This window comes from Rattus norvegicus, chromosome 5 (assembly GCF_021556685.1).
Source record: "Rattus norvegicus strain SHRSP/BbbUtx chromosome 5, alternate assembly SHRSP_T2T, whole genome shotgun sequence".
NCBI classification, from domain to species: Eukaryota; Metazoa; Chordata; class Mammalia; order Rodentia; family Muridae; genus Rattus; species Rattus norvegicus.
In genome coordinates, this window is record NC_141538.1 from 76,814,944 (window position 1) to 76,841,829 (window position 26,886).

At 42.1% G+C, this 26,886-nt stretch overlaps 1 protein-coding gene across 10 annotated transcripts in view; it reads right to left on the minus strand.

The window, feature by feature from the left end:
- The window catches only part of Tmem245 (transmembrane protein 245), a 76,275-nt gene that overhangs the window by 46,168 nt on the left and 3,221 nt on the right, over nucleotides 1-26,886 (minus strand). For 2 of the 10 annotated variants that reach the window (XR_015619457.1, XR_015619458.1), the window contains exons 2-7: nucleotides 20,215-20,332; nucleotides 18,745-18,846; nucleotides 9,293-9,409; nucleotides 7,373-7,609; nucleotides 5,702-5,871; nucleotides 4,078-4,176 (exon numbers count right to left, since the gene is read on the minus strand). Coding sequence is in view for 8 of the 10 variants with exons in the window: in XM_087547925.1 (XP_087404051.1) it covers nucleotides 4,781-4,804; nucleotides 5,702-5,871; nucleotides 7,373-7,609; nucleotides 9,293-9,409; nucleotides 18,745-18,846; nucleotides 20,215-20,332 (768 nt within the window). In the remaining 2 variants the exon portion in view is untranslated. 10 annotated transcript variants of the gene reach the window in all.

Consider the following 26,886-nt stretch of genomic DNA (forward strand, 5'->3'; position numbering starts at 1 on the left):
AAAAGAGGAGGATTACTTATTTTCAAAGTATCACTTAATAAACACATGTGTGTACTCAAATATCACAAATACAGTATACTCAGCCTTGCAAAACAAGCAACAACATACCGACTAATGCAGTAAAGCTAGAAGCAACTTTAGAAAGTTAAGTATTAATTGCTGCTGTTATGTGTGGAGTTCACTACTGTCATGGCTATGTAAGGAGAGTCAACCAGAATGCAATCAGTCCACATGTACCCCTGAATTCCCGCTATGCTACATTCACACTTCAATCTCTAACTCATGCGGCCTGGTAAATACATTCCCAGAACTAGGACACTCCCTCAGTTGAGCTTGTTCATGAGGCTGTCTTCTTATCAGTCAACATAGATGGCTTGAGAGAGAGCATGCTCCTTGTAAAACATCTCCTAGATGACACAGAGAGCAGGAGCAACAACAGACAGCATCTACATTCCAGTGGGTCATAAAGACTGAGTGCTGATGTATGTAATACTAAGGCAGGGGTAACAGTAGATTCAAGGCACCAGACCTACTGAGGTGGATAGTAGGCAAGTGAGTAGTTTTTTGTATTTGTTTTTGTTTTTTAAAGTGAACGTATGTTTAAGGCTTTAAATTTTCAAAAAGCTAAGTGTATGTGTTTATTTACTTGGGGGTACACACAGCTGCTGGTCTGGGGTCAGAGGGCACGGAGGACAGGTTCTCTCCCTGCGCCGTGGCTCTCCCAGACTGAGCTCAAGCCACCTGGCCAAAGGTGCCCTTACCTGCTAAACGATTACTGCAGTTCCAGGGCTTTTAGATTAAGATATTTCACAGTAAAATACATGTTGAAGTCCTGCTATTCCACTAGAAGCTTCTATTCTAATGGAAACACAGGCTTTGTGACATGATTCTAACTCAATGAAGTATCTAACCCGCAGCATAACCCCTATTCCTTAACTAATAATTAAGTTTAAGCTTTCCTTAAAATGTTGTTTGACTGACATTCTGTCTTTACTGGAAGATCTCACTTTTTTACAACTCCAATAATCCTGCATCTTAAGCACATTTTGGCTTTAGAATATGTAACAATGATAATTTCTACACTTCCTGCCATGCAAAGCCACCATTTAAAATTCAAAGTTAGACTTAATGAGATCAATGCTAATGTGCCACTGTGCCCTTCAACCCAAGCATGAGCTATGATACTGCTTAAGTTATTCCTAATTTAAATTGAATTATGCTCACTATACAGTTAGTCAAATTACTAAAAGCGACAATTTTTTTTTTAAAAAGTGCAACTTTTATTATTTATTTGTTCAAAGGTTAAACTCTTCGAGTCTCCCATGAAGCACACTGGCCTTCACTTAGCACCAGTGAGCTCAGACACAAAAAGTTAATCTATGATGTTGACATTCAAGAGCTTCAAACAGAAACGTTAAGCATCAATGCATGCTATCAAAGCATCAGAGACAATGCAGAGAATTTAAAAAAACAAAGAAACAAACAACAGGTTTCTAAGGTATGGAAGGTCAGGTGTGTTACTGTGAAGAGAAGTTCTAAAATCAATGAACGGAGAGGTTTGCACATCAGGGGGCTCCTGGGGCAGGCAGGTCCCTGGGGAAAGGCTACCTCACTCCTCTCTAAAGCTCTACAAGCCAGGAATATGGGCTGTGTAATAAACACTTAAGTTTATTTCAGAGTCACAACCAGATTTGTTTCCAGGAACAACAGCTTGTAAAAGTACAGAAAACAGCATCCTTAATAGCATGGTTTTAAATGAAAATAATCTGAGAAAGCATGGAGCCCTAACCTCCTGCCAGGTGGTTTATTTAAACCTTGGCATTCCACGCATAGCCCCACCACAGTTTCAAACTCAGACTTCACAGCTTAGAGCAGAGTCTTCCTGACTCCAGCTTAGTCAGAAACAAGGCTGAAGGCTCCAGAGACTCTTGTCCTTCCCGACCTGCTGAATATGAAGGGGGCGCTCTTGCAGAGGGCCCAGCTCAGTCCCAGCACCCACACGATAGCTCCACTGTCTATGAAGCAGTTCAGGGAATCCAATGCTCTCTTCTGGCAGCATCAGGCATGTACATAGTGCACATTTATACACCATGCATACATACATACATACATACACACACAGACATATGTAATGCAGGCAAAACACTCAGACACTTAAACAACAGGCCAGTAGAGGTGAATGAAGGAAAAGCAGCAACTGCTGAGTGTGTGAGTGAAAAAGAGCAAGAGAGACATGGACAGAGGGTCCTGGACAGCTGGGTCTCACTGGAGTGTGGGGCAATTTCTTTCCAAGGAAGCTGATCTTCCTCTGCCCATGCTCACACTGGGCAAAGGCAACAAACTACCACCATGCTGCTGGGCCGTGGAACACACATGGTCTCTAGGAAGTTCTCCAGTCTTTCCAGGCCATGACCAATTAATAACCTTTAAGGTTTTGTTCTTAAAAGAAACTGCTTTAAAATGCTGTGGTACATATTTTAAATATGAAAAGATGATGTACTTTTAAAACTTAATTACACTAAGCTCTACTCTAAAACTTCTACTAAGCCAACTGGCTTTGCATATCAAGCTTTTAAGGAACTATAATTCCTTATGCACTGCTCTAGAACACACACTCTGCTTTTCAGCATACATAAGGCTCATAAATTAGGTTTCCCAACTTATTTTTAGTTCACTGAGGTAGAGCTATAAAACTTAATGAATTTATTTCTTTCTTATCTTGAAGAAAATTCACACCACAAAATTTCAATACACCCCAACTGGGGAAACATACAGAACCACTTTACTTCAATTAAAGTTAATAAAATGTATGTTACACTCTGCCTCTCTCTCTCTCTCCTTGTATCTCTCTCTGTCTCTCTCTCCATGTGTCTCTCTCTGTCTCTCTCTCAATGTATCTCTCTCTGTCTCTCTCTCCATGTGTCTCTCTCCATGTGTCTGTCTCTGTCTGTCTGTCTCTCTGTCTCTCAGTGTCTGTCTCTCCGTCTCAGTGTCTGGCTCTCTGCCTCCCTTTGCCGGTCTCTGTCTCTGTCGGTCTCTCTCTATATATAGATATATAGATATATAGATGTATCTAGACTCTACATATAGTAGATAGAAGATAGGTGGACAAGTAGGCATGGATGATAGAGGCATACAGACATTTATACACAGATTGATGACAGACAGACAAATACACTTATGTCCTATAAACACTAATTTATAAGTAATCAGTCATATACGACCACATACATGTGGGAGTAGACAGTGTATTTTACACATTATTTGCTTGCAATAAGTTTAAAATCTCAAGTGATGCCAGGAAGGGAAAGAAGAGGGTAAATTCTAATCCCCATATTTAAATGTCATATCTGCATCTAGCAGTGTATGACAGTCTGACATGCTCATGGCCTGAATTTGACTCTCAGTACCACAAAAACAAATACAAATAAGTAACTAAAAATTGAACTATGTGCCTTCACCTACACCCACGTCTTTAAGGTTTGTTACAGTTTTTATTGAACCTGAGTCTTGTGTGTAAACAGGACACATACACATGATGCCACCTCTTGCAAACATGTCCTAAAAATCTGAAAGCCAAATATTGCTCTATCTTGACTAAATCTCAAAGGCACAACATTCCTTACACCTATAGACTGGCTTTAGGAATTTATATGAAATCTGCTTTTTACAATCCCATGCCAATCATGGAAAATGGTTCCTACAGAAAACCTTCATGACTCATGAAACACAATTTTGCAGGCCATGACTACAGGTTGTCATTCATAAATAAATAAATAAATGTTTCTGCGATACAGGAGTCCTAATTAATTTTTGTCACCTTGACACAAGCTAGAGTCATTTAAGAAGAGGGGACCTCAATTGTGAAAATGTCGCTATTGAACTGGTTTGAAGGCAAGCCTGTGGAACATTTTCATGACTAGTGGTTGACCTGGGGGGTTGGGGGGCCCACTGTGGGTGGTGCCATTCCTGAGGAGGTAGGTGGTCCTGAGTTAAATAAAAAGGCAGGCTGAGCAGGCCAGAAGGAGTAAACCAGTAAGCAGTATTTTCCTCCACAATGTCTGCTTCAGTTCCTACCTTGATTTCTCTTCATGATGGACTGTTACTGAGACATGTAAGAGGAAATAAACCCTTTCCTCCCCAAGTTGTGCTTTACCACAGCAATAGAAGTCCAAGCTAAGACAATTAAAAAAAAAAAGAAAAAGAAAAAGAAAAAAAAAAGAGCAAAAAATTACTAACCAAGAAATAAGATAAATTCAACAAGTGCTTTTACAGATTTGTCAGTTTTTAAAACTTTCTGTGTCGCTTATAGAAAAACTAGCAATAGAGTCTCTTTACTGTGTAACTTAATGTGTCTCACACACAAAGGAACCAGCAGCTGGGTCTGATGGTAGATGTCTGTAGTCCTGGCACTCAGGAGACTGAGGCAGGAGGATAGAAGGTGGCTACACAGCGGGACCCTGACCCAAAGAAAGAGACCAGAGTTGCCACACTAGAGAAAAAACAAGGAAATCCATTTCTGGACAGAAGGACTACAAGATATAACTTCTTAAAAACCTGACAAAGGGATCCATTCACATCCTAGCAGCTTGGTGGAAGTTTTAGTAAATGACTGACAGAACTCATAGTTTTTGACCTTCCATAGCTTATAGTTAAAGTTTTTAAAACAAATCTTAGTTTACTATATATGGACAGAAACACAGAATGAGAAAGGAGATAGTGAGGGGTTGGGGCAGGGTGTAAAATTCAGTAGTGACAACCACACCCACACGTTTATTACCTTCTTATTTAGCCAGTGCCAGAGCTGGAGGACAGGGAGTGTGAGAGAAGATAAGAAGAGTGGGATATCATTAGAGAATGCAATAACAGCACAGTCACAGAGCAGGGGGGAGCTGTCAGGAGAGCTCGGGTAGGAAACGGTGTAGTACAGAGCTTTCACAGAATGCTGCTTTATGATCAGGAGGGCGGGATGGCAACTACAAGCTCTACTGTAAAACTCCCAATCCACAGCCGCCATCCTCTCCAGGGCGGAGCCCTGAACAGCCAGTTCCACCTAACTGCTGTGCTCAGGTCACTTTGCTGACACTTCCCCAAAGCTTCCCTTTCCTGTCACCAGGGCTACAAGGGCATTTTCACTCAGTGCTCCTACTAGGTCAGACAGACACTTCTCTGTAAACACTGAGTGACAGCTAGCACTCAATACATCAGACATAACCACACTGTGAGGTAAGTGCTATTATACCCATCTTAATGATAATGAAACCAAGGCAGAGAAGTTAAGCCATCTGTCCAAGTAATAAGGTTTGTAAATAACAGATGTGGGACTGAAAGCAGAGTGCAGATTTAGATTCCATGTCCTTTAACTACCAAGTTCTCAGAAATTACTATCCCTTGGCATTAAGCTGCGCTGCACTCTCTGGGGGTCCATGACTGGTTAAGTTTCCCTGTAACTTAGCACAGTATCTGACAAACAAAAATCACTCCAAAACATTCCCCTCTCAGCCACCACCCCATTACCTAACCTTCTCTGCTTTACAAGAAAAATAACAACTTATTTCATCTAAATCCACTCTATCCTCATGTGAACCATAATGCTAAGCCTTAAATTTGCATGGAGAATCAGATACAGTGCACATTATCAATGGACTGTTCAAGCCACAATATACAAACACCCCACTGGAGCAGCCCAATCATACGATACCTTGCTATCAACTTTTAGTAAGAACTTTCCAAGCCCAGTAATTGGCCAAGGTGCTAAAGCCTCCTGCCGCTCCTTCAGGAAGCTCTCCATCACCTGCCACCATGCGCGGCAACGTTTCTCCAGGAAGCCCACCACTCCAAAGTGAATCACCAGCTTTTTGATGATCCAGACTATAAAGAAGATGCAAACAAACACAGGAACACGGATTTGAAAGGCAGAACATAAAAATGTTCCCTAGCTTCCATTCTAAACAGTAAAGCTAGTACTAAAACAAGATCATGGCAGAAGGGAGCGAAAGGACCACAGGTACTAAAGAAGAAACTGGCCAGGCACACTTTCAAGGAAGCCCCATTAGCTGAACATCACCTTCATGAAGCTGAATCTCAGGATGAGACAGGGCTCAGTGTCCAGCCTACAAACATGAACTAAATGGCCTTCATAGCTTCCCTCTTCCTGATTAAGGAAAACTGAGCCCCAACATTTACTGATTTCCTTGGCCATTACAGCTGCTCTTCCCCATGGCTTTCTACCACGACAGGATTTCCAACTGTGCTCCTGTTTCCTCATGAGATGGTGCTCTGAATAAAGGTCAGAGTTCAGCAGAAAGTTAGCTGTTAAAGCCAACGAGAAAGAGGCCAGAAGAAGGGCTACTTACTTATTAATGAGGGTGGGCCTAGGTAATGATTTCTTTCCACTAGAATTTCTTTAACTCCTGAAACCAATATTCTTAATTCCACCTTTATAAGCTGCATGTCAGTGGTGGTTTGTAGAAGAATGGTTCCCATAGGCTTGCTGGGTGGTGGCCTTTAGTCCCAGAATTCAAGAGATAGAAGCAGGGGATCTCTGAGAGTTGAAGGCCAGCCTGATATACAGAGTGAGTTTCAGGACAGCCAAGGCTATACAGAGAAGTCCTGTCTTGAAAAACAAAACAAAACAAAACAAACAAACAAACAAACAACCCCCCCCCCCAAAAAAAAAAAAAACAGCAAGAAAAGAATGGTTCCCATAGATTTAACTTCTTGCTCCTCGACTGGTGGAACTGTCTGGGAAAGATAAGGCAGTGTGTCCTTCCTGGAGGAAGCAGACTAGGTGGAAAGCTCCAAGGTTTCAAGAGCCCGTGCCATTCCCTGCATGTGTGCATGCCTGTGTGTCTGGGCCTTCTCCACCCTTTCAGAGCTGTTCTATCAACATCTAAGTTCTCAGCTGCTACTCCAGTTTCATGACTGCCTGCCTGCTGCCACGCTACTCACCATGATGGTCATGAAACAGTGAGCCTCTAATTAATGCCTTCTTTTATAACATGTCTTGGTCATGGTGTTTTCTCACACCAATAGAAAGGTAACTAACATAGTATGATAGAGCAGTTCTGTAATTCCTTCACTAGATTTTGTTTCTCTGTCTTTGAAGCAGGGTCTGTTCATATATCCCTGGCTGTCCTGGAACACTCTGCAGCTCATAACTGTCTGAAACTCAAGTTCTATAGGATCTAGTACCCTTTTATGGCCTCTGTGGACACGCATATGTGTGCAAACACTCATACACATAAAATAAATGCAAAAATACAACTACCTTAAGATGGCAATAAAATTATACCAAATATTCAAATCCCACTGCTAAAAGAGGAGAGAAACAGTCTGGGAAAGATAAAACCATACTTAACCAAACGACAACCTGCAACGGGCACTGGCAGCAGCTGTACGATCCACAGGTTCAGCCAGAGCTGGACGGCAATGATGGCCCACACAAGAGACACAAAGTAAATGTCACTCGTTTTCTTCTTTCTGAGAAATGTTCCCATCTCAGGCCTCTGTCTGCCCAAAGTAGGTGAAGGAGAAGAGGGTGAGGAACGAGAGGAGGAGGAAGAAGAAGCAGACGGTGCTGGAGGAGGTTCTCCCTTGTCTGTGGGCTCTAGAAAACGGCAAAGACAGAAAGTCACACACTGTCTTAGTTCACATGAGAAAACGACAATACAAAACATACCACACTGGCAGTGAGGCAGGACTGCACTGGGTTAAAGAGACAGAAGACTTGCACGGAAACAAACCTCCTGCCATCAGGGCTGTGGTGTAGGGGAATCAGGTTTGCTGGGAGACAGCAAATATTCTACCTTTCCCTGTACACAAGTTAGGTATTTTCTGAGATTCATCTTTAATAATAATATGGATGCTTTGCCTACATGTATCTATGCACATGGGTCAAGGCTAAAAGTGAAGCAGACAATAACATGCTTTTGTTTGACTGTGCTCTGATCTGAAAACTCCAGGTCAGGGGAACGACAGATGCCAGAACAGTAATTCTATATAACCTTAAGTATCATCCTGCTCCACTTTGGAAACACAGTTTCATGTACAAGAAAAGTAAGAGTTCCTACTTCACTGCATGGGTCCCTCCTAAATTTTTCCTTCTTTAAATATGTCTTAAGTCAGTTCTTCAAGAAAAGCTTGCTATATGGGGGATAGAAAAAAGGTTTAACTGGTAAATTATTTGGTACATAAACATAAAGACCTGGGTTAGGATCCCCAACATAAACATAGAAAGGGCTGCAATCCCAGTGCTCGAAAAATAGGGACAGAGATCACTGAAGCTCACTGGCAAGCAACCAAGGAAACCTGATAAGCTTTAGCCATGAAAGATGTTACTTCAAATAATAAGGTAGAAAGTGACTAAGAAAAACACTGGTATCAACCTCTGGCCTCTACACACACACACATACTAACCATATACACTTTAAAACAGCATTTTCTGTAATATTCTCCACCTCCAAATACCCATGGCACTAATGGATGTCTTAGCACAAATTGGAACAGACTCACACACTTCTGGTCTCTGAGTACGGTACAGTGTGGCTCCAAACCTGGCATGAATCTACCAGTTGGATCTCACAGAAGCTAAACCTCCCAGAGCAACCAGAGGTCTGCATCGGGAAGCCAGGAAATATATTCAAACTGTGTTTTTACTTAAACAGAAAAAAATTTCAGGAAAAAAAATGAATGCAGAAAATGTGTAAAAGAAAAACATTGAGATACAGATAGGGAGTCTGGCTCTCGTTCTCTCTTTTCTCTCTTGCTCTTTCCTCTTCCCTGCCCTCCCCTTTGTCCTTTCTCTCCCCATCCCCCCCTTCCCTCCACGAGCCCATGGCCAGCCTCCTTTACTCCTCCCCTCTTCTACTCTTCTCTCATCAAACCTCTCCAGGTGGAAAAACAAACAAACAAACAAAAAAACAGATAGGGAGTTTGGAAGGGAAGAAAAGGCATAAAAAAAAGAATAATGTAGAACTGGCTGCTGGAAAAGGAAGAGAAAATAAAAAACCAACACAAGGAGAGCACAGAGCTGGGTAGAACGAGGGATGGTAAATAGGAGTGAAACAAGAGAATGGGATGAGAAGTATCAGACGGGCATGTTTGACAAAGCGGCAAGGGAAAGGGCCAGGACAGGAAGCCTAAGAAGGCAAACAATCGAAAGCGTGAGGAAAATACATGAGACGGTGATATAAAACAGCAGTCAGAATGAAAGCAACGGAGGACCGCAAGCCTGATCTTCACTCTGTCCCCTCCCCTTCTAGCTCATCATGGCTCTCATGAGGTCAGTTACCTGCTGACGGGTCAGAGGGCTGGTCTTCACTGCTTGACTCATACCCTGTGATGGAGATGGCCAAGTTTGCAAGCGTAGAAGCGGCCATGGAGATCACTTGTCCTGGTAATTCTGCCCCTGTAAAGGGTCAGGGTAGGAGAGAAGAAACACAGTTTTAAAATCCTTTAAGCAAATAAGCAGGAATTCCTGTCAATTTAAACCAAAACTATTTTCAGTAGCAACAAACCAAAATGGTAATTTAGTGATTTCTCAGACACTGTGGGTCTTTACCAAGGAAGAGCACCTCAAAATTGTCAGCTGCTAATCCCTGGACATTCTGTCTTCATGTGAGACCCTCATGCTTGTAAGCAGCCAGACACTGCACCCAAGCAAATAAATTCAAAATGCTGTGCTCTAAAAAAGAAGAAAGAAAGAAAAAGAAAGAAAGAAAGAAAGAAAGAAAGAAAGAAAGAAAGAAAGGAAAAGAAAGAAAGAAAGAAAACCACTTTACCAGATGATTTTAATGCACATTTCCACTGGAAAACATTGCATAGAGTCTTGAGAGCTCGCTGATTGAACTGTCCTACACTATCTTGTATCCTTAGGTTCCAAAACAATATGGGACAGCCCACATTTATTGTTCACAGTAATAACATTACATAAATGAAGATGCAAATATATAGATATTGTACAAAAACAGATCTACAAAGTATAAAACATCAGCAAAGAGAAAATATACCATTGGAAAATCTAAAATAACATCATTATTTGGGTCACTGTAAAATTTCTGCTGGAAAATACCGAACTGTCATTTGCACTGGATTTGAATCAAATATCTACTGGCGTGTGAGGTATGTCTTTGATGGTCAGTCTCTTGACAGGCTACGGCAGACTGAGCACACTAGCTCACAACATCAGGTTCTAATAGGCTTTCTTACAAGTTAGAGCTTATCTAGCAATGCTCCCCAAAGTGTCATGTGCAGAAGCAGTTTCCATCAAGCAAGTAGATGTGCAAGATTTGGGTAACAGAAGGACACACTGTCATTTGGAAGCCATGAAGCTCCCACACAGCAAGCACTCTGCAGGCCTGTGATTTTCTGCAGCAACTTATTCAAAGTTCCAGAGTCTCTGAAGGCTGATCTCTAAGTGAATAGCAAGCAGAGTATCCATGGCCTTCTGTCCGAAACATTCCTGGAGACAGTGACCACTTCCCCTGACTACAATGCTTCCATCTATGCCAGAGTAGATGTTTGGCTTTATAAAAATACACACAATTCCCAGATGCTACTCAGTACCTGCTACTCACACCAGCTGCAGAAGCTTCGGAACTTAAGGACACTGGACATTCTAATCACCAAGTCACAGCCATTCACACACACAGAACCTTACTTCTGGAAAGTCTGACAACTGAGAAGTGTGCCAATCATGGAGAATAAACATAACCCTTCAGTAAGTCAAAGAACTATCAGCTCCAATTAATCCCATACATCTAACAAATTAAAGACTGGTCATCTACCTTAGATAAAAAGCTGGAGCCTCAATTCAGCCATCAAAATGCAAAGCTACCAGCTTAACCAAGTCCCCCTCCATGCCCCAGTATTCCACATGAAAGAAGTTTGTTTTAAAGCACTGAGGGAGAAACTGTCACTCAGTCTGGAAAGAAGACATAAACCGCATGTCTGTGCTGGGATCTTAGTCTCCTGGCCTAAACACCCAAGCCCTTTAACTATAGCAAAAGGCAAGCTTCAGCAGAGAAGAAAAGAGGTACCTGCTATGTCTGACAGGTCCTCAGTGCTCACTAGTGTCATGTGTTGGAGGATAAAGACAAAAACCCAATTCCCAGAGTATAGTGAAGAGACATACTCAAATTTTAAAAACAAAAACAAACAAACAATAAAAAAACACATAGGGATTGAGGATTTAGCTCAGTGGTAGAGCGCTTGCCTAGCAAGCGCAAGGCCCTGGGTTCAGTCCCCAGCTCCGAAAAAAAGAAAAGAAACAAAACAAAACAAAACAAAACAAACAAACAAAAAAAAAACCCTAAAAACCATAAGTTAAAAAACAAAAACAAGCAACAACAAAAAACACATAAAAACCGTAAGTGACAAATTATAGCTGCCCTACATGGAGCAGGTGTTTCACTAGCTTTAAGATAAGAAACCTTACATAACCAGAAAATAAGGAAAGGGTTCTTTCTTTAAAGGATTATTTTCATTGTACATGGGTGCTTAGCCTGCACGATATGTCTGTATACCACACGTATGCAGTGCCCACAGAGGCCAAAAGAGGGTGCAGATCTCCTGGAACTAGAGATCCAGATGGTTGTAAGCCACCATGTGGGTGCTGAGAATTGAACACAGGTCCTCTGTAAGAGCAGCAAGAGCTCTTAGCCTCAAAGTTATTTCTCCAAGCCCAAAGGAAGTTTTCTTTAAACATGAAAATATAATTGATATTTTAAGAGAGGAGAGGGAATTAAACAAATACCAAAAATAGCCTTAGGATAGAAGGAAGCTAGCAGAAGGCTATGGAGAGAAGCCAACATGCAAACAATAGCCAAAGAAGGTCAGTGCGTGGAGAGCACAGAAGCTGGTGGGGCACCAGGACCAAAGAACCAGCTATGATCAGTAAGCAAATGGTATTAGGCAGAAATCATGCTTTAGTCTTTATCCAACAGGAACAGAAAAGCACTGGAATTGTAAACAGAGAGTAATCTCCTCCCTCCCTATGGAAATATAAAGCAATACATATAGACTTGTGTGCAGCTCTAAAAAGTGACCTAGTGCTTTCTACTCAGTTTCTCACAACAGCAACATCTTGCAAACATAGTGCAGCATTCCAGTCAAGCCAGTAGCAGGGACATGAGTCACACAGCAATGTCCTTGCTACAAACATCCTTGCCACTGCCCTTTCAGAATCCACACAGTGACCGCCTGCCCTGGAAATAAGTGACCAGTTCTGAGATGTACTTAAATCAATCTTGCTTTTCTGGAGAAGGAACAGAGAGAGGAAACCTGGATGTGGTCTCCAGAGTGTGGAAAGTGGGTGGATTCTGAGGAACTCCACAACAAACTTTCAGATCAAAGCCAAAGGTGCCGACCCCTCCAGATTATCCAACAGGGAACAGTTAGGGCTGAGGTGAAGATACTTGAGGAGGGAATTTCACAAACCATCTGCAGCAGAGAAAGGACAGGACTAGAGTCTCAGGAGTGTGCCCAGGAGAGATATCTGAAAGGCCCTAAACAAAATCACAGTGGGGATACCTACCTTGAACAGTAAAGGGGAGGGGGGTGGGGGAACTTCCGGGCAAAATGTAAAATAAGCCAGTACTCTCTCTCCTCCGCAGTGAGCCCTGAACAGACTTCTGCATAGGCAATTCAATTATAAGAGGAGACTAACTTGGAACACACTAAAAAACAACTTCCATGGTGATTTTTAAATTTACTCATCTAAGACGAGTAACATAAGCGACCAGGACTTTAACCTCAAATTCAATGTAAAGCTAAAGCTATCAGTTACAGTCAATATGATGAAGCCTAATCCATCCCAGGAGCCTAGGTGACAGTTTCCAAAGGACTTCTCTCTTATGAATCATAGATCAGGCATTCTTTAATGCACTTAAACACCAGACACATAAAGAAACAGAACAAGTCTATCTTGGGGTTAGAAGGAGGGATTGGAGTTTAAATGAGAGCAGCAGAAACATGTTCCAAGACAAAAAGGGGGGCGGGGAGCGCAAGCAAAGGATGCCACAAAGAAAAGGGCGTCCTCTGCAAAGGGCGTCAAGCAGTCCAATAAGGTGGAACACAGGCTTAGGAGAGGAGTACTCAGGTATTCGGGAGACAGAGACCAGAGTGGAAAGCCACAGTTTCTATACATGGAGGAAGGCTACTTCAAGGGCTGGGGATGGATGCAGGTGAGGAAACAAGAGGACCTGGGCTCAATTAATATGTGGGTGGCAGTAGGAGAATCCTTGACAACCACAAGCCCAGTCTCCTTATCAGCAAAGTGAACTCCATATAAATTCCAACGTGGATGTAACTGGGTGAAATCGCATCCTTCCTGGTGTTCTGAAGGTATACTGAACACTCCTTAGCTGTTATCAACAACAAGTACTGTGGTGGACAGCACAACTATAAACATGAGCCACTGGGGTCTACAGTATTTCTCTGTAGCTCCCGTCCTTCACCTAAGAGTACAGTTATTCCCTAGTCATACTATCCCTAGCAGACATGTTTGTATCTTCTCTCAGGGTTAAGTAACATTCAGCACATCAGACACTTAAAAGATCTGAAAAGTAAAACCAGCAAGTTAAATCAAAATTACAGCATATAGACTAGTCAATTTTCCAGTGTCAATAAAATATGCAGTAGTAAATATTCAATGAAAATTATGCAGTAACATTCTGTGACCATGAGTGATTAGAGCCTCAAACTTCAGACAAGTCAAAGGAGCAGCATGCAGAGAAAATTACCAAAAGGTACTTGAACTTTATAGACCCAAGACCTGGTAACTTATCAAGCAGATACACATTTTAATGAGCTCTATCTACATGTTATGTTTCTGTACTTCAAAAATCCCAAGGTCTGAACAGATGAATGCCAAGAATGAGATTCTAGGTAAGGTCATGGTACTAGATTTAAAAAGCAGCTAAAAATAGACATATAAACAAGGGTACAGGACCTTGGGCTCAAGGGCTGGTGGTGGGGTAGTGAATACCCAAGGTTTCAAGTATCAATCTGCACAGGGTCGGGGTCAGTATGGGGGCACTGCTCAAGTCCAAAGGCCACAGACAAGACACAAAGTCAGAGTTAATACAATTCCACAGTTAGCAGATTAACTTTTCAGTGTTAATGAGAAAACACATGATGATAGGAGTATAAATAAGAAGCTACTTCTTGATATGCTGGTCTCCCAGAGCAGCAGCAATGAGAGATAGAAAACGCCTGCTGCCGACACATGGAGGCCTGCTAGCCTGTAAGAAGGCGGCCTCCCTCACGGACATGGAAAGCACACCTGCCTCTCAGCAGCTTCTAGTAGAGCACAGGACCTGGGTATGAACAGGCTCCTCTAGGCTACGAGGCTACTGGGATAACTGCAGGGCAGGGATAAACAGCTGGCTTTGTTTCTCCTATTTATTTCTACATGGGCTTTGCTGGACCAAGCTTGTTCTTTCATATATGCTCTCCCAAGCCACTAAAGCAACTATCAGAGCTTCCCCGCAAAGGGATTTTTCTTTCTTTTTCTTTCTGTTTTTTCCCCCTGGGTTGTTTTTTTGTTTTTGATGTTATTGTTGGGGGTAGGGGGTTTGTTTGTTTTTGAGACAGGGTCTCACTAGAAGCCCTGGCTGTTCTGGAACTTACTCTGTAGAACAGGCTAGCCTTGAACTCCAAGAGTTGTGCCTGCTTTTGCCTTCCAAGTGGTGGGATTAAAAGCGTGCAGCTCTAGCTTCTAGCTAGCAAAGATATTTCTAACGATCACTAGCAAAAGAACAGCTGCCAGGTGTGCCGCACTACTGCTCCAGGCCAACCATCTTGGCCTAGATGAAGCCTGGTTTTCCTAGTTTTTAAAAAAGATTTACATGGGGTTGGGGATTTAGCTCAGTGGTAGAGCGCTTGCCTAGCAAGCACAAGGCCCTGGGTTCGGTCCCCAGCTCCGAAAAAAAGAAAAAAGAAAAAAAAAAAGATTTACATTATCTTTTCTTCACTTTATTTTACACTTAAGAGTATTACGGCTGAATGTATGTCTTTGAACATGCCTGCAGTACCCACAGTTCTGGGATGCAACAGATGGTTGGTGCTGGGACTAGAACTCAGATCCCCTGGAAGAAGAGCCAATGTTCTTAAGTGCTGAACCATCTTCTCTAGGCCCTTTTCTTACTCTTTCAATTTTGGTTGTGGAGGAAGACAGTATCTGTATATGGGGGGCAGTGGACTGTGTCACCAGACAGAAGATCTAGCAAGGTTGAAGTTGGTTCAAAAACCCTGGGAATTTTCATAATTGAGAAAAGGCTTTAGAACCAACTCCTAGCCAGGGTCTAACTGTCCCAGACCATGTGACACAACACCCTACTAGGAGGACCAGGACAATTAGTCATGTAGAGACAGCATCCATCCCTAACATCGCAGGCTGAGCCAATGAGAAGCATTTACCCCTAAATCCCACCCCACTGGAAAATGTTTACAGGATCCCTGTGTACAAGTAATAAAGTGCACGAGTTATTTCACCAAGAACCGTCTGAAGGCAGTGATTTACTAGAGCAGTAACACTCTAGGGAAGTTTTCTCTCTCAAGTTTCTGTTGCTAGACTTTGGCCCACCCCCACCCGGCAGGCCTGGATTGAGCTTTTGACACTGCTGCAACTAAGCACAGCCACATCCTGCCACTCACTCAGCAGCTTCAGCTTCTAGCTGCCTGCTGCACATCACCTCTGGCCACTAACTCCAGGACTGCAACCGCACCAGCAGCCTGCCCTACCCCAGCTTCCCTGTGGAGAACTGTAATATTTTGGCTATTCCAGCTAGACTAGAGCCCCTCTAGGAAGTATTAAGAGAAGCTGGGTCACCAGATGTGGATACACATACCCTTCAGAACACTGTTGGCATCTCATTACATCAGCCAGCCTGTGCAAAGGACTAACAAGTAGTCTAGCCACAGAGGATAAACTAGGACAACAGTAGATTTCTCCCAATGGGACAGAATCCAGTGGGCGGAAAAGTGATGGACCTGTGATGAGTCAACCAGGCTAACAAAAGAAAGGTAATGACAGCTACAACTGGGGCAAGACATTAGTGCAGACACTTTCACTATGAATAATGCCTGTTCACTCAATGGGGCAACGAAAAGAAAAGAACATGGGGCTGAGGGTCATGGACCCTGGCTTAAATCATAGCTCCACTCATGTGACTGGAGGTCACATTAATTCAGTTTCATTTGCTTGGTGGGTGTTTTGCTTGTTTGTTTTGCTATTGTTGTTTGTAGACTTCTAAACACAGCCTATGAAGTACCTCAAAAAGCTGAAGCCCTGGCTCAGTGATTAAGGGGCACTGGCTGCTCTTCCAGAAGACCCGGGTTCAATTCTCAGCACCCAAACTGCAGCTCCATCTATAATTACGGTTTTGAGAATCTGACACCCCTTCAGCACTGCACGCACAATGAGAGAGAGAGAGAGAGAGAGAGAGAGAGTGTGTGTGTGTGTGTGTGTGTGTGTAAGCAAAACACCTATACACATAATACATAAATTTAAAAGTATCCCAAAAAGCTATTATTCATAGGAGAACTTTGAACACATTTTTCCCCTACGTGACTTAAAGTTCCAGGAAACACCACGCAAGAGTTCCCAAGGCCCAAGGGTTGAGCCTCTAAATTTAGAGTAAACTTTTAAAACAAACTCAAGTTTCCAGGTCCAGCTACCAAACAAACTTAGACTTTGAATTCTAATGAAATCCAGAAGCTTAATTCTACAAGTGTAAGTTCACTGTGGATCACAAAGCTAAGACAGCCCAAATGATGCAAAACAGGCCCTTCACCCAGGTGACCTCAAGGGCAGGCAAGGATCAGAACAGGCCCTGCTGAGGCAGCTCACTGAAACATTCCTGTACCACATTACAGCATCATCTGCAGGAGGAAAAGGAACACATGGGAGGACTGCCCCCTTACAGAGGAGATGGTTTCCCATCTGATTTACGGAGAAATTAAGATGTCAGGAATATGAGGAAGATATATTTAGGCCTCTAGAAAAGCACTGAAGAGTGTCTAAGGTCAACAGTAACCAGCTTTGAAGCAGGAAAAAAATAGAACAAAGCAGGAAAGTCATTGTTTCCAAAGCTGTTCTCTGCATTTATTCTCGGACTCTGTGACATCTTTCCTTGAGAGTCACTAACTCAGGCTTCAGAAAACAGGCTGACACATCAACACCCCAGTTTGGGTTGGTGCCTGGCAATAGTTGACCTCAGTCTCTCTTTACCCGCCACGCTCAAAACCTGGTCCTAAATTATTCTTCTCAAGAGTTCTTTAAAGGCCATTAACTAGGCAACTAGAATGCATAGCCGGGTAGGGAGAGGGGCCTGAAACACTCTGGTGGAGATCTATGTTACTCACATACAAAGAGCCTTCAACATCACAGAGACCAGTTGGTTACCCCTTGTGTACACCAATCTGCAGATGTTCAAGTAAGTCCCTTAGAAAATGACAGTGTTTGCACAAAACCTATGCATATCCTCACATACCTTCCCTGGATCATATAGAATAACATGCAAATGCCACGTAATGGTTGTAATGCTGCATTGCATTTGGGAAAATGACAAGAAAAGGTCTTTACATGCTCAATATACATGTCATTTTCCCAAAACACTTTGCATTTTCAGATGGTTGAATCCACAGACAAGAATCCTATAGAAAGGGCAAGGTTGCCCAGACTTTCCCTATAACAAAGCAACTGAAAGGGACGCCAGCCAGAGTGAGGGGGAAGGGCACCCAGAGCTGTTCAAGTTGCTGACACTTAGGGAAAGGAACACAGTAAAACCAAGCAGACAAATGGAAGCTACCAGCCCTGCACCACTCTAGTCTTCCACACAGGTCCTGGGCTCAAGCATCTCGACAGGGAGACAGGCCACAAAAGGAGACTGAAATCTTAAATGAATAAACAGCTTCTTGTACACAAATGCTTCATACCAGCACTATTCACAAGACCCAGAAGATGAAAACAACCCACATATCTGTGAAAGGAGACTAACAGAATGTGGAATATCTGTGTTGGAATATTATTCAGCCATTAAAACAAAAGACAGTACAGTGCTGAGAGATGTCCAGGCTTTCCCTTCAGAGTGATAAACACTGTAAAACATGAGAGAGGTGAGGATGGCACACAGTACTGAGGAATACAAATGCCACTTTGTAATAGCTGATAGCCAATTTTACATTAACTATAATAAGATACTAAATAGGAACATGGTCCAAAGAAACCCAAAACATTTTAGATAGCTTAATTTTCTGTTTAGAAACCACTTCAGGTTTTTAATACATTAAAATACTTCTCACCATTTTTTTGGTAAGTTATCATGCTTTGTTTGGTAAGTTGCTTGGTGTAAGTTATATAAAGTAGAATCATTTGGGAAGACAGAAGCATAACTGAGAGAATTCCCTCACCAGACTGGCCTGTGGTACATTCTCCTGATTGAGCAGCCTGGCTCATTGTGAGTGGTGCCATCACTGAGCAGACAGCCATAGGAGCTGTAAGAAAGCTGGCTGAGCAAGTCATGAAGAACAGGCCAGTCCTTTATGGCCTCCGGGTGAGCTTCTGTCTTGAGCTCTTACCCTGATTTCTCTCTGATAAGAGTGTGACCTTTGACTTGAGAGTTTTAAGAGGAAATAAACCCTCTCCTCCCCAAGTCACTTTTGGTCATGGTGTTTATTACAGCAATAGAGACAGTTATCCTTTCAAAATGCTAAAAATGTACTCATAAAAGACTTTCTTACCAGCTGACTCCTTCTCGTTCTGTTTTTCATAAAGAGTACCCGCAGACATCAGGAAAACAATAACCAGGAATACTGGAATTCTCCATGAGCCAGCCAGTGATGCTGCAAAGTATTAAGAAGTCATAATTTTAGTTAACACATCAATTTGAGATTATTTCACAGGGAAAAACATTTTTAAAAGGCCCTTGAACAGGTAGACGCTAACTAAACGACAATTTCACCCTTGCTCTCAAAGGATCAAGGCATGTGCCAACCTACCCTTAGGAGGTCAATCTCCAGTCCTTCATATGCATCCTATACACCCACAGGTTTCACATTACCCCAAACCCAAGTTCAACCCTGTGTAGCACCTGACACTACGACGAACAGTTTGGTGCAAACCCTGAAGTCAGGGAACTAGCCTGGTTCTCCGAAATATCACTAGGGTAGAACTCCAGTTTCAAAAAAGACCCAACAAACCCTAAAACTGTAGGCAGAACTCCCACAGTACAGAGCTAAGTCCCCAAGCACCTGCCGCCTTCCCTGAGTCCTCTTCTGCCTTCTGAAAATTTAACCTGAGTCACATCATAAGAAGACCTTGCAGATAAACCTCATAGTTCCAACTCCAGAAGCCTACTGCGTACTTCTCTTAAAATCAGACCCTGGGCAGAGACACTTTCAGTTGGCTGGACTTGGCTGTTGCTTTCTTGGGTATGGGGGGTGGGGGAGGGGGTGCAATTTATAAAAACAACTTTAGGTTATCTGCTACTCTAAGTTGTCCAACTATTTTCTTTTAAAGTAGAACTTGTTATTTCCATCAATCCAGACTTAGAAGTCTTGCCCAATCACGTGAGTCATGCTGAAAAGCATGCAGCAGCAGCAGCAGCAGCGCCCCAGCTAAGGGAAACTCAAGGCTCTGAGCAGCCCTGACAAGTGCCATCTCTGCTCAGCCATGAACGGTCTTCCTGGTGCTCCCTGAAGCTCTGGCACCTCTCCCTTGTGACCACAGATCTGCCACTCGTTCACAGGACAGACAGTCCTTCACCTCTTGGGAAGAGGGTTTTGTATTTCACACTTTCTTCTTGTCTAAGCTCCTCCCCCATTCCTGCCCCAGGACTTTCTTCTCACCCAGACCAAAACGTGTCTCCAATCCCTTCAACATGGCCCAAGCCTCTTGTCATCCTGGGGTGCTTATCTATTTCCTCCCCAAGCTCTCCATAAACAAAGTGAGCTAGAAGGTCACCACCACTGCAGTGTGAGACACACTAACTCTTCAAGGACTTACTAAAGAATGCGCAAGGAACTCAGAGACCAACATCTGAAAACAGAGTATTTTCACTGAAGATTAGTGAGAGCTCAAAGCTCAACATTTTCTAGAGTATGTTAAAGTTTCTTAAGTGCAACATACAAAGACCCACTTCCACTGGTCAGCCTCTGATGACCTTAAACTACAGTTACTAGGTGGCTGGTTTTGAAGAAGAAAGGACTCACCTATATGAAAAAGCAGTATCATCCAAACAGGAATCGAAACTGCTCTCAAGTAGTGTTGAGTGCTTGCATTCCACTTGAATGAAACCATCAGCACGTAGCCCACTACCAATGTCCAGATCTTAAATAAACAAGACACAGTTGTAACTAAGTACAGCAAAGAGCTTATGTTCTGCAAAGCTGCAGCATCTGTACAGTGTAAGTACTCTGCACAGACCGGATGCTACGGGTGGCCTGCCTGGGTCGTCCCTCTTCATTTAGATATGTTTAAATCGGCAACTAAACCCCAGGCAGTGATATTCATATACTTAATAAAGTACATTGTTTTAAGACATACAAAAGTTCAAAATCCACTTAACATTTTAAAAAACAAATATATATATAGCTTTATTTTTACCAGAAATACTCATGCAATTTTTAGTTTGGGAACTGTTCTAATACCCCAATTTAACATGTTTTTTAAAGATAAAATAGTTACTATATAAGTACCATATTTAAATATTTAAATTACAGTTGATTTTGTAGAATTCCTAGAAGTTTCTGTTGACTAATGTAAAGGCAGGGGTCCTAAAAAGAAACAGGCTAAAGAGATCCCATACTTTAGCCTATAAAATGTTAGTGGAGAGTTGTTATTTTAAACTAAGAGGAGCTAGCTAAAGTACAAGCCAATTGATAATCTAAGTAACCTAGTCATGTGCACCAGTTAAAAAGGGTATCTGGGGGCTGGGGATTTAGCTCAGTGGTAGAACGCTTACCTAGGAAGCGCAAGACCCTGGGTTCGGTCCCCAGCTCCGAAAAAAAGAACCAAAAAAAAAAAAAAAAAAAAAGGGTATCTGAAAAAAAATGTTACAAGAAGAAATAACAAAAGTTGAAAAGAGAACCAGCCAGGGTTCATCCCCACACCCTACAGCTAAACAACTCTCACTAAAGCAGCACTATAAGCAGCTAAGCCTGCATACGCACAACTCTTCACGAGAACACTTACAAACAACAATTTGTATTTGTGTGTATGGTATTTAGCCTCCACATATGTCTGTGTACCAAGAACACGCCTGGTTCCCTCAGAAGCCAGAAGATGACACTGAATCCTCTGTGGTGTGACAGTTGTGACCTGCCATGTGGGTGCTGGTGATTAAACCCAAGTCCTCTGCAGTAACAGTCCTCTTAACTCCTGAGCCATCATTCTAGCCCTAGTAAAGTCTGTTTTCTTAACCATAGGGGAAACAAGTGGTGCTAGAAAAGAAATGAGAGTACAGCCTCAAATAGAGTCTTTCACAAAGGAAGACACAACCAATTTCAGTAATTACAAAGCGGTGAGACAGTGGCCCTTAGGAAAGGGCTGGACTTCGCCCTACCCCACACACTGCTCATCAATCCACAGATCCTGCTGGTCACTCAATAACAGGACTAGAATCCAGCTTCTAAACCTGTGGGCTGTGACGTATGTATAAATCAGAGGGGCATGAAAAGTCTGTCAGTAGTAGAGTCTCTGAACACGCAATAATGAAAACGTAATCCAAAATCATATACACACAAGTCAGAGGTGTTTCCTGCAGTTAAGTCACGGAATTTCACTACTGCCTTGGTTCTAACCTAAAGGGCAACCTTTGCACTCACAGCTCTTGGACTTAGCCTCTTCTCGATGTGGAAAAAGAACATTTTAAGAATTTTCTCATCATCATTCCACAGCATGTAGGTACCAACTATTCTGTCTGCATGCACCCTTTTAGAATTGTTGATTTTTGAAATTACTATTTGAGCTGCTGACCAATTTCTTTAAAATAAAAAAAGTAAAAGATCCTCAGGTGATTTTTGGCTTGAGTCTATGACAGAATTCCCAGCAGTTTTTGAAATGGCACTAAAAAATAGCCTTGCCGGGGTTGGGGATTTGACTCAGTGGTAGAGCGCTTGCCTAGCAAGCGCAAGGCCCTGGGTTCGGTCCCCAGCTCTGAAAAAAAAAAAAAAAAATTAAAAAATAGCCTTGCCATTTTGTACTGTGTACATACTTATGCAAAGCAACGCTCTCAGCATTGATTATAAAATCAAACTAGCAATGAGCTGAAAAATACTGAAGATGCTGTGCCTACAGGATTAAAATTCACCCAAGATTTAAATCTCTGAGAAAAAAAAATGAGCACACTTACCTCATTAGCATGCAAATTTGCTTTAATTTTTAATAAACAGTAAATTATATATACACCGAATAATTGTTTTAAGATATATTTATGGAACTGAAGATATGGCTCAGTGGTTAAGAGGCTGCTCTTCCAGAGGATCTGGGTTCAGTTCCCAGCACCCACACAGGGGCTCACAATCATCTATAACTCCAGTTCTAGGGGATCTAATACCCTCTCTTCTGTCTCCACAAACACTACACACATGTGGTACACAGACATACATACAGGCAAAACATTCATACACAAAGTAAAAAATAAATTAAAAAATTAAATAGTTATGATATTAACAGTAAATGTTTGATTATGAACCTGCCTTATATAGCTACATAACTAAGGTCATATGATATTTTCTTAGGTAAATAGAAGTCTTGAGTGAAGAAAGTTTACAAAACTCTGGGAAAGTACTAGTGAAGCCCACAGAATACACAAAACTGGGACTAGCAGAATCGGAGACAACCTGCTGACCTACAGACCTAAGGTAACCCACAGCTAGAACAATGTGCTAATTCAAGGAAGATTATTGCATTTAATGACGAGAAAAACAATGCTGTGCTTTCAGATCCAAAACCCCATGTACAGACACACGCTAGAGAGAGCATCTAAATTCAGCAGTCGATATAGAAATGGCTATTTAGGGGTTGGGGATTTAGCTCAGTGGTAGAGCGCTTGCCTAGCAAGCGCAAGGCCCTGGGTTCGGTCCCCAGCTCCGAAAAAAAAAAAGAAAGAAAGAAAAAAAAAAAAGAACATGTAAAGAAATGGCTATTTATAAAAAAAGCAACTAGGCACCAACAAACTACATGAGCCATAAAATTCAGGCTAAAAAGCAAAAGAAACTTGTACTTTGATATAGACACGGCTAGGTGGGTAAACTCGAGCTTACGAAGAAGTAGAGAGAGAGCATCGGCATTTGATAGCTGTTTTCAGATACTGGGCGTCTTAAGGTTTCTATTGCTGCTGTGATAAAACACAATGACTAAAGGCAGCTTGGGGATGAAAGGTTTGTCTTCAATCCCACACCAAAGTCTATCATGGAAAGGAGTCTGGGGAGGAGCTCAAGTCAGGAACCTGGAGCTGAAGCCTTGAAGGAAGCCTACTTACCAATTTGCTTAGTTTGCTTTCTTAAATACCCCAGGGCCACCTGTCTAGGGGTGGCACCACCCACAGTGAGCTAGACCCTTTCTCATCACTGATAAAGAAAATGACTATAGACTTTGTCTACAGGCAATCTGATAGAAGCATTTTCTTGGTTCAATTATCTTCTCAGCTAACTCCAGCCTGTCAAGTTGACTAAAGAACCAGGACAGTGGGGGAAATGAGCATCTGGGAAGAGGCAAATAGCTTAGTGGAAATTATGAATTAACATATATTACTACAGTAAGTATAAATTTTTCCAGCAACCAATAGCTGTCTAAAAACAGAGTAAGTTTCTACCTCCTTATGTGTATCCAGATGAAGTCTGAGAAGCTGTTATCCCTACTTACAAGGAAACCTGTGTTGCTAAAAAAAAAAAAAAAAAAACTGCACACCTCAGATATTTTAAAAGAAATTTTGTTCTAAAGAAAAGTATGTTATTTTTATCCAGTAAACATGAAGCTCATGGATTATTACTTCAGGTTAGAACAATTAGCTCTTCAATATCTCCCCTAATTCCACCTTCAGGACTGTTCTACAGAAACTCTACATGGTGTGCAGATAAATACAGAATATTCGGTTGCTCCAAAAATGGAAATGTATTCAGCACTGGAGGAGTGTGGTGACTATATTCAGAAGCACAGTGTAAATTTATGCATGTGAAGTATAACGGTAAAAATACACTCAACAATAAAAACAATGAAAATAATCGTCAGGCAGCTGGATCTCAAGAGGCGCTTCACGTGCTCACACTTGCTTTTGCAGAATCTTCTAAAGGTATTTAATACCTTCCTAAGTAGAAAAGGAAGGGAGTTTCCTTTTAAAATGTGCTTCCTTGGGTCTTACTCAGTTTTACAACCATTCTCAAGTAGTTCTTCATAGAGACTCACAGAAATACTGTTAGTTCATAAGACAGCCATTTACAAACACTTGACTTTTTGGATAACTTAATTACCAATGGTTAAAAGTGTTTATTACCTCTAAATTTGTTGGAATATACAAAGATCTGTCATAAACATTCCCTAAAAGGCATCCGGGATAAAAGAATTTATTCCACAGCAGGATGAAAAGGAAAGAACTATAGCTGCAAGCAGTAACAGCAAAGGGTCCATAGGAGGCCAGCAACCGCCCGATGAGAGCAGTATGCACGGAACTCCATGTTAATATACATCATCATGACACAGTACACGTACAATAGGGAAAGCTTTCTGTAGTACAGTGGTTATCATATATATATATATATATATATATATATATATACACACACACACATACACACACATTTGTATGTATATATGTGTAAATACATGAAAATAAAACAAAAAAAATACTTGATATGTTCACCCAGGTTCTAAATAAATTTAGAAGGCAAAGCCAGTTAACGATGGCAGTAGGGGGGTGGGGATGACAAGAGACAGGAACAATTTACTTTTACCATATAAATTTCTATGCTGCTTAAAACTTCTTTACATAACAAGTATGATAAGCTTTTCTAAAATGGCAATGAAAAGTATTTACACTCCCTCAGTGATCTCTATCAGGCTTGTCTCTGTTTTGTTTGGAAGGGAAGGGGATTAAAGTCAGCAGAGGCTCTATCACTGAGCTGGCTTTCCAACCTTTAACTTCAGACCCCAAAGAGTGTTTCTTTGTTTAGATACAGGATCTCACTGTCAACTGACCTCAAGGTCACAATCCTTCTGTCTTGATTTCCCAAGCATTAGGTTTACAGAGCTACTCTGCCCAGCAACAGGGTTTTACTCCCTAATCCAGATGTTAACTTCAGATCCATTCAGCCTTACATTACAGGCAAACCTGCTTGTGTTGGAAGTTCCTTCCAGGCATAAGTCTCTGAACCACAGCTGACCTGAGGACATACTTACATTTATTCTCTCTTAAATATGTCCTGTCCTCTCCAAAATACATAATCCAACCATCTTTTAGCACCAGTGTGCTAGACATTACATAAGATGACCTAAAATTTGGCAGCGTTTAATTAGCTCTCCAAGTAAGGCACTCACTTTCCTTTCAGGAGACACAATTAACCACACATGGCACACTTTTCAGTTAAATGGCACAGTTAGGTCTCAGTGCGTTAAAGTGTATGTATGCATGCAGGCCCACCTGCCCATGTCAGAACAAAGTCTGGCTTTGGGATGTCTTCCTTTTAGCATTTCTCCAGTTTTTCTTCCTTTCTTCTTGTTCCCTTCTCTTTTTCTGAGGCGGGTCTCTCACTGAACCTGGAGCTCACCTTTTTGCCTAGACTGGCTGGAGAGCAAGCCACCAGGATCCACCAGTCTCCCCATTCTAGGCACCAGCACGCCTGGCTTCTATTTGGGTTCTAAGGATCCAGACTCAGGTTCTCAAGCTCTTTGCCCGATGAGCCATCTCCTTGGCCCCTTTTCCTAAGTCTCTCTCAGACAGGAGTCACCAGCCATCCCTAATCACTGCTGGGACAGCAGCTGCTCCAAGTACTTCATTCTCCTTTAAGACAGCTTTCTTCTATTTTGAAAACTATTCTCTTGGTCATCTGGTCCTTAAGAGTCAGGAATTTGGGGATTTAGCTCAGTGGTAGAGCGCTTACCTAGGAAGCGCAAGGCCCTGGGTTCGGTCCCCAGCTCCGGAAAAAAAAAAAAAAAAAGAACCAAAAAAAAAAAAAAAAAGAGTCAGGAATTTTTCCAGCTAAATCTCTTAACTCTGAAAGATCTTCCCCTCAGCTGCTGCCAGGTAAGCAGCAATAAACCTCACAAGGTTTCCAAGTGGAATGGTGTAGCTCTGAGAGGCTGGCTGGCCAGGGTGCACTTCCTAAGAGCCTCTTGTGACCCTGAACTAAGAACTCGAAGGGACTTAGACATCATTCAAGCCAGCCCTTCAATTTGCACAGCTAGGGAGCTGAGTGGCCCAGAACGAGGCCTTCGTCACAGGCACAAAGCAAGTTACAGCAGAGTTTATAAGTCAATGCCCTCTGATCCTCACTGTTTCTAACACTACTTCTTCATAACAGAAGAAACGGGAGGCAGGCCATGGAGAAAACAAACCTCCTGCTGCAAAACCTAGAAATGTTTTTTTTCCTTAACAAGTCTGAACAAAAGGGAAGGGGGATCAAAAGATTCCTAGCAGAGAAAAGGGCTTAAGCAGGGGCACTATTAATTTTTCACATGTATCTTGCATGATTGTACACCACCGGGAAAGTTACATGGAAATCTGAGCAAGGGCATCAGACGAATTTTTTTCTTAAGCCTTCTGAAATCACTAAGTGAAGACAATATTCTAACACACTCGAAACACCTGCTGGAACCATGAAGTAGATCAGCATTTCACTTGGAACCAGGACACAGTGCTGGGAGGGAATCAGGGTAAAGAAGACCTT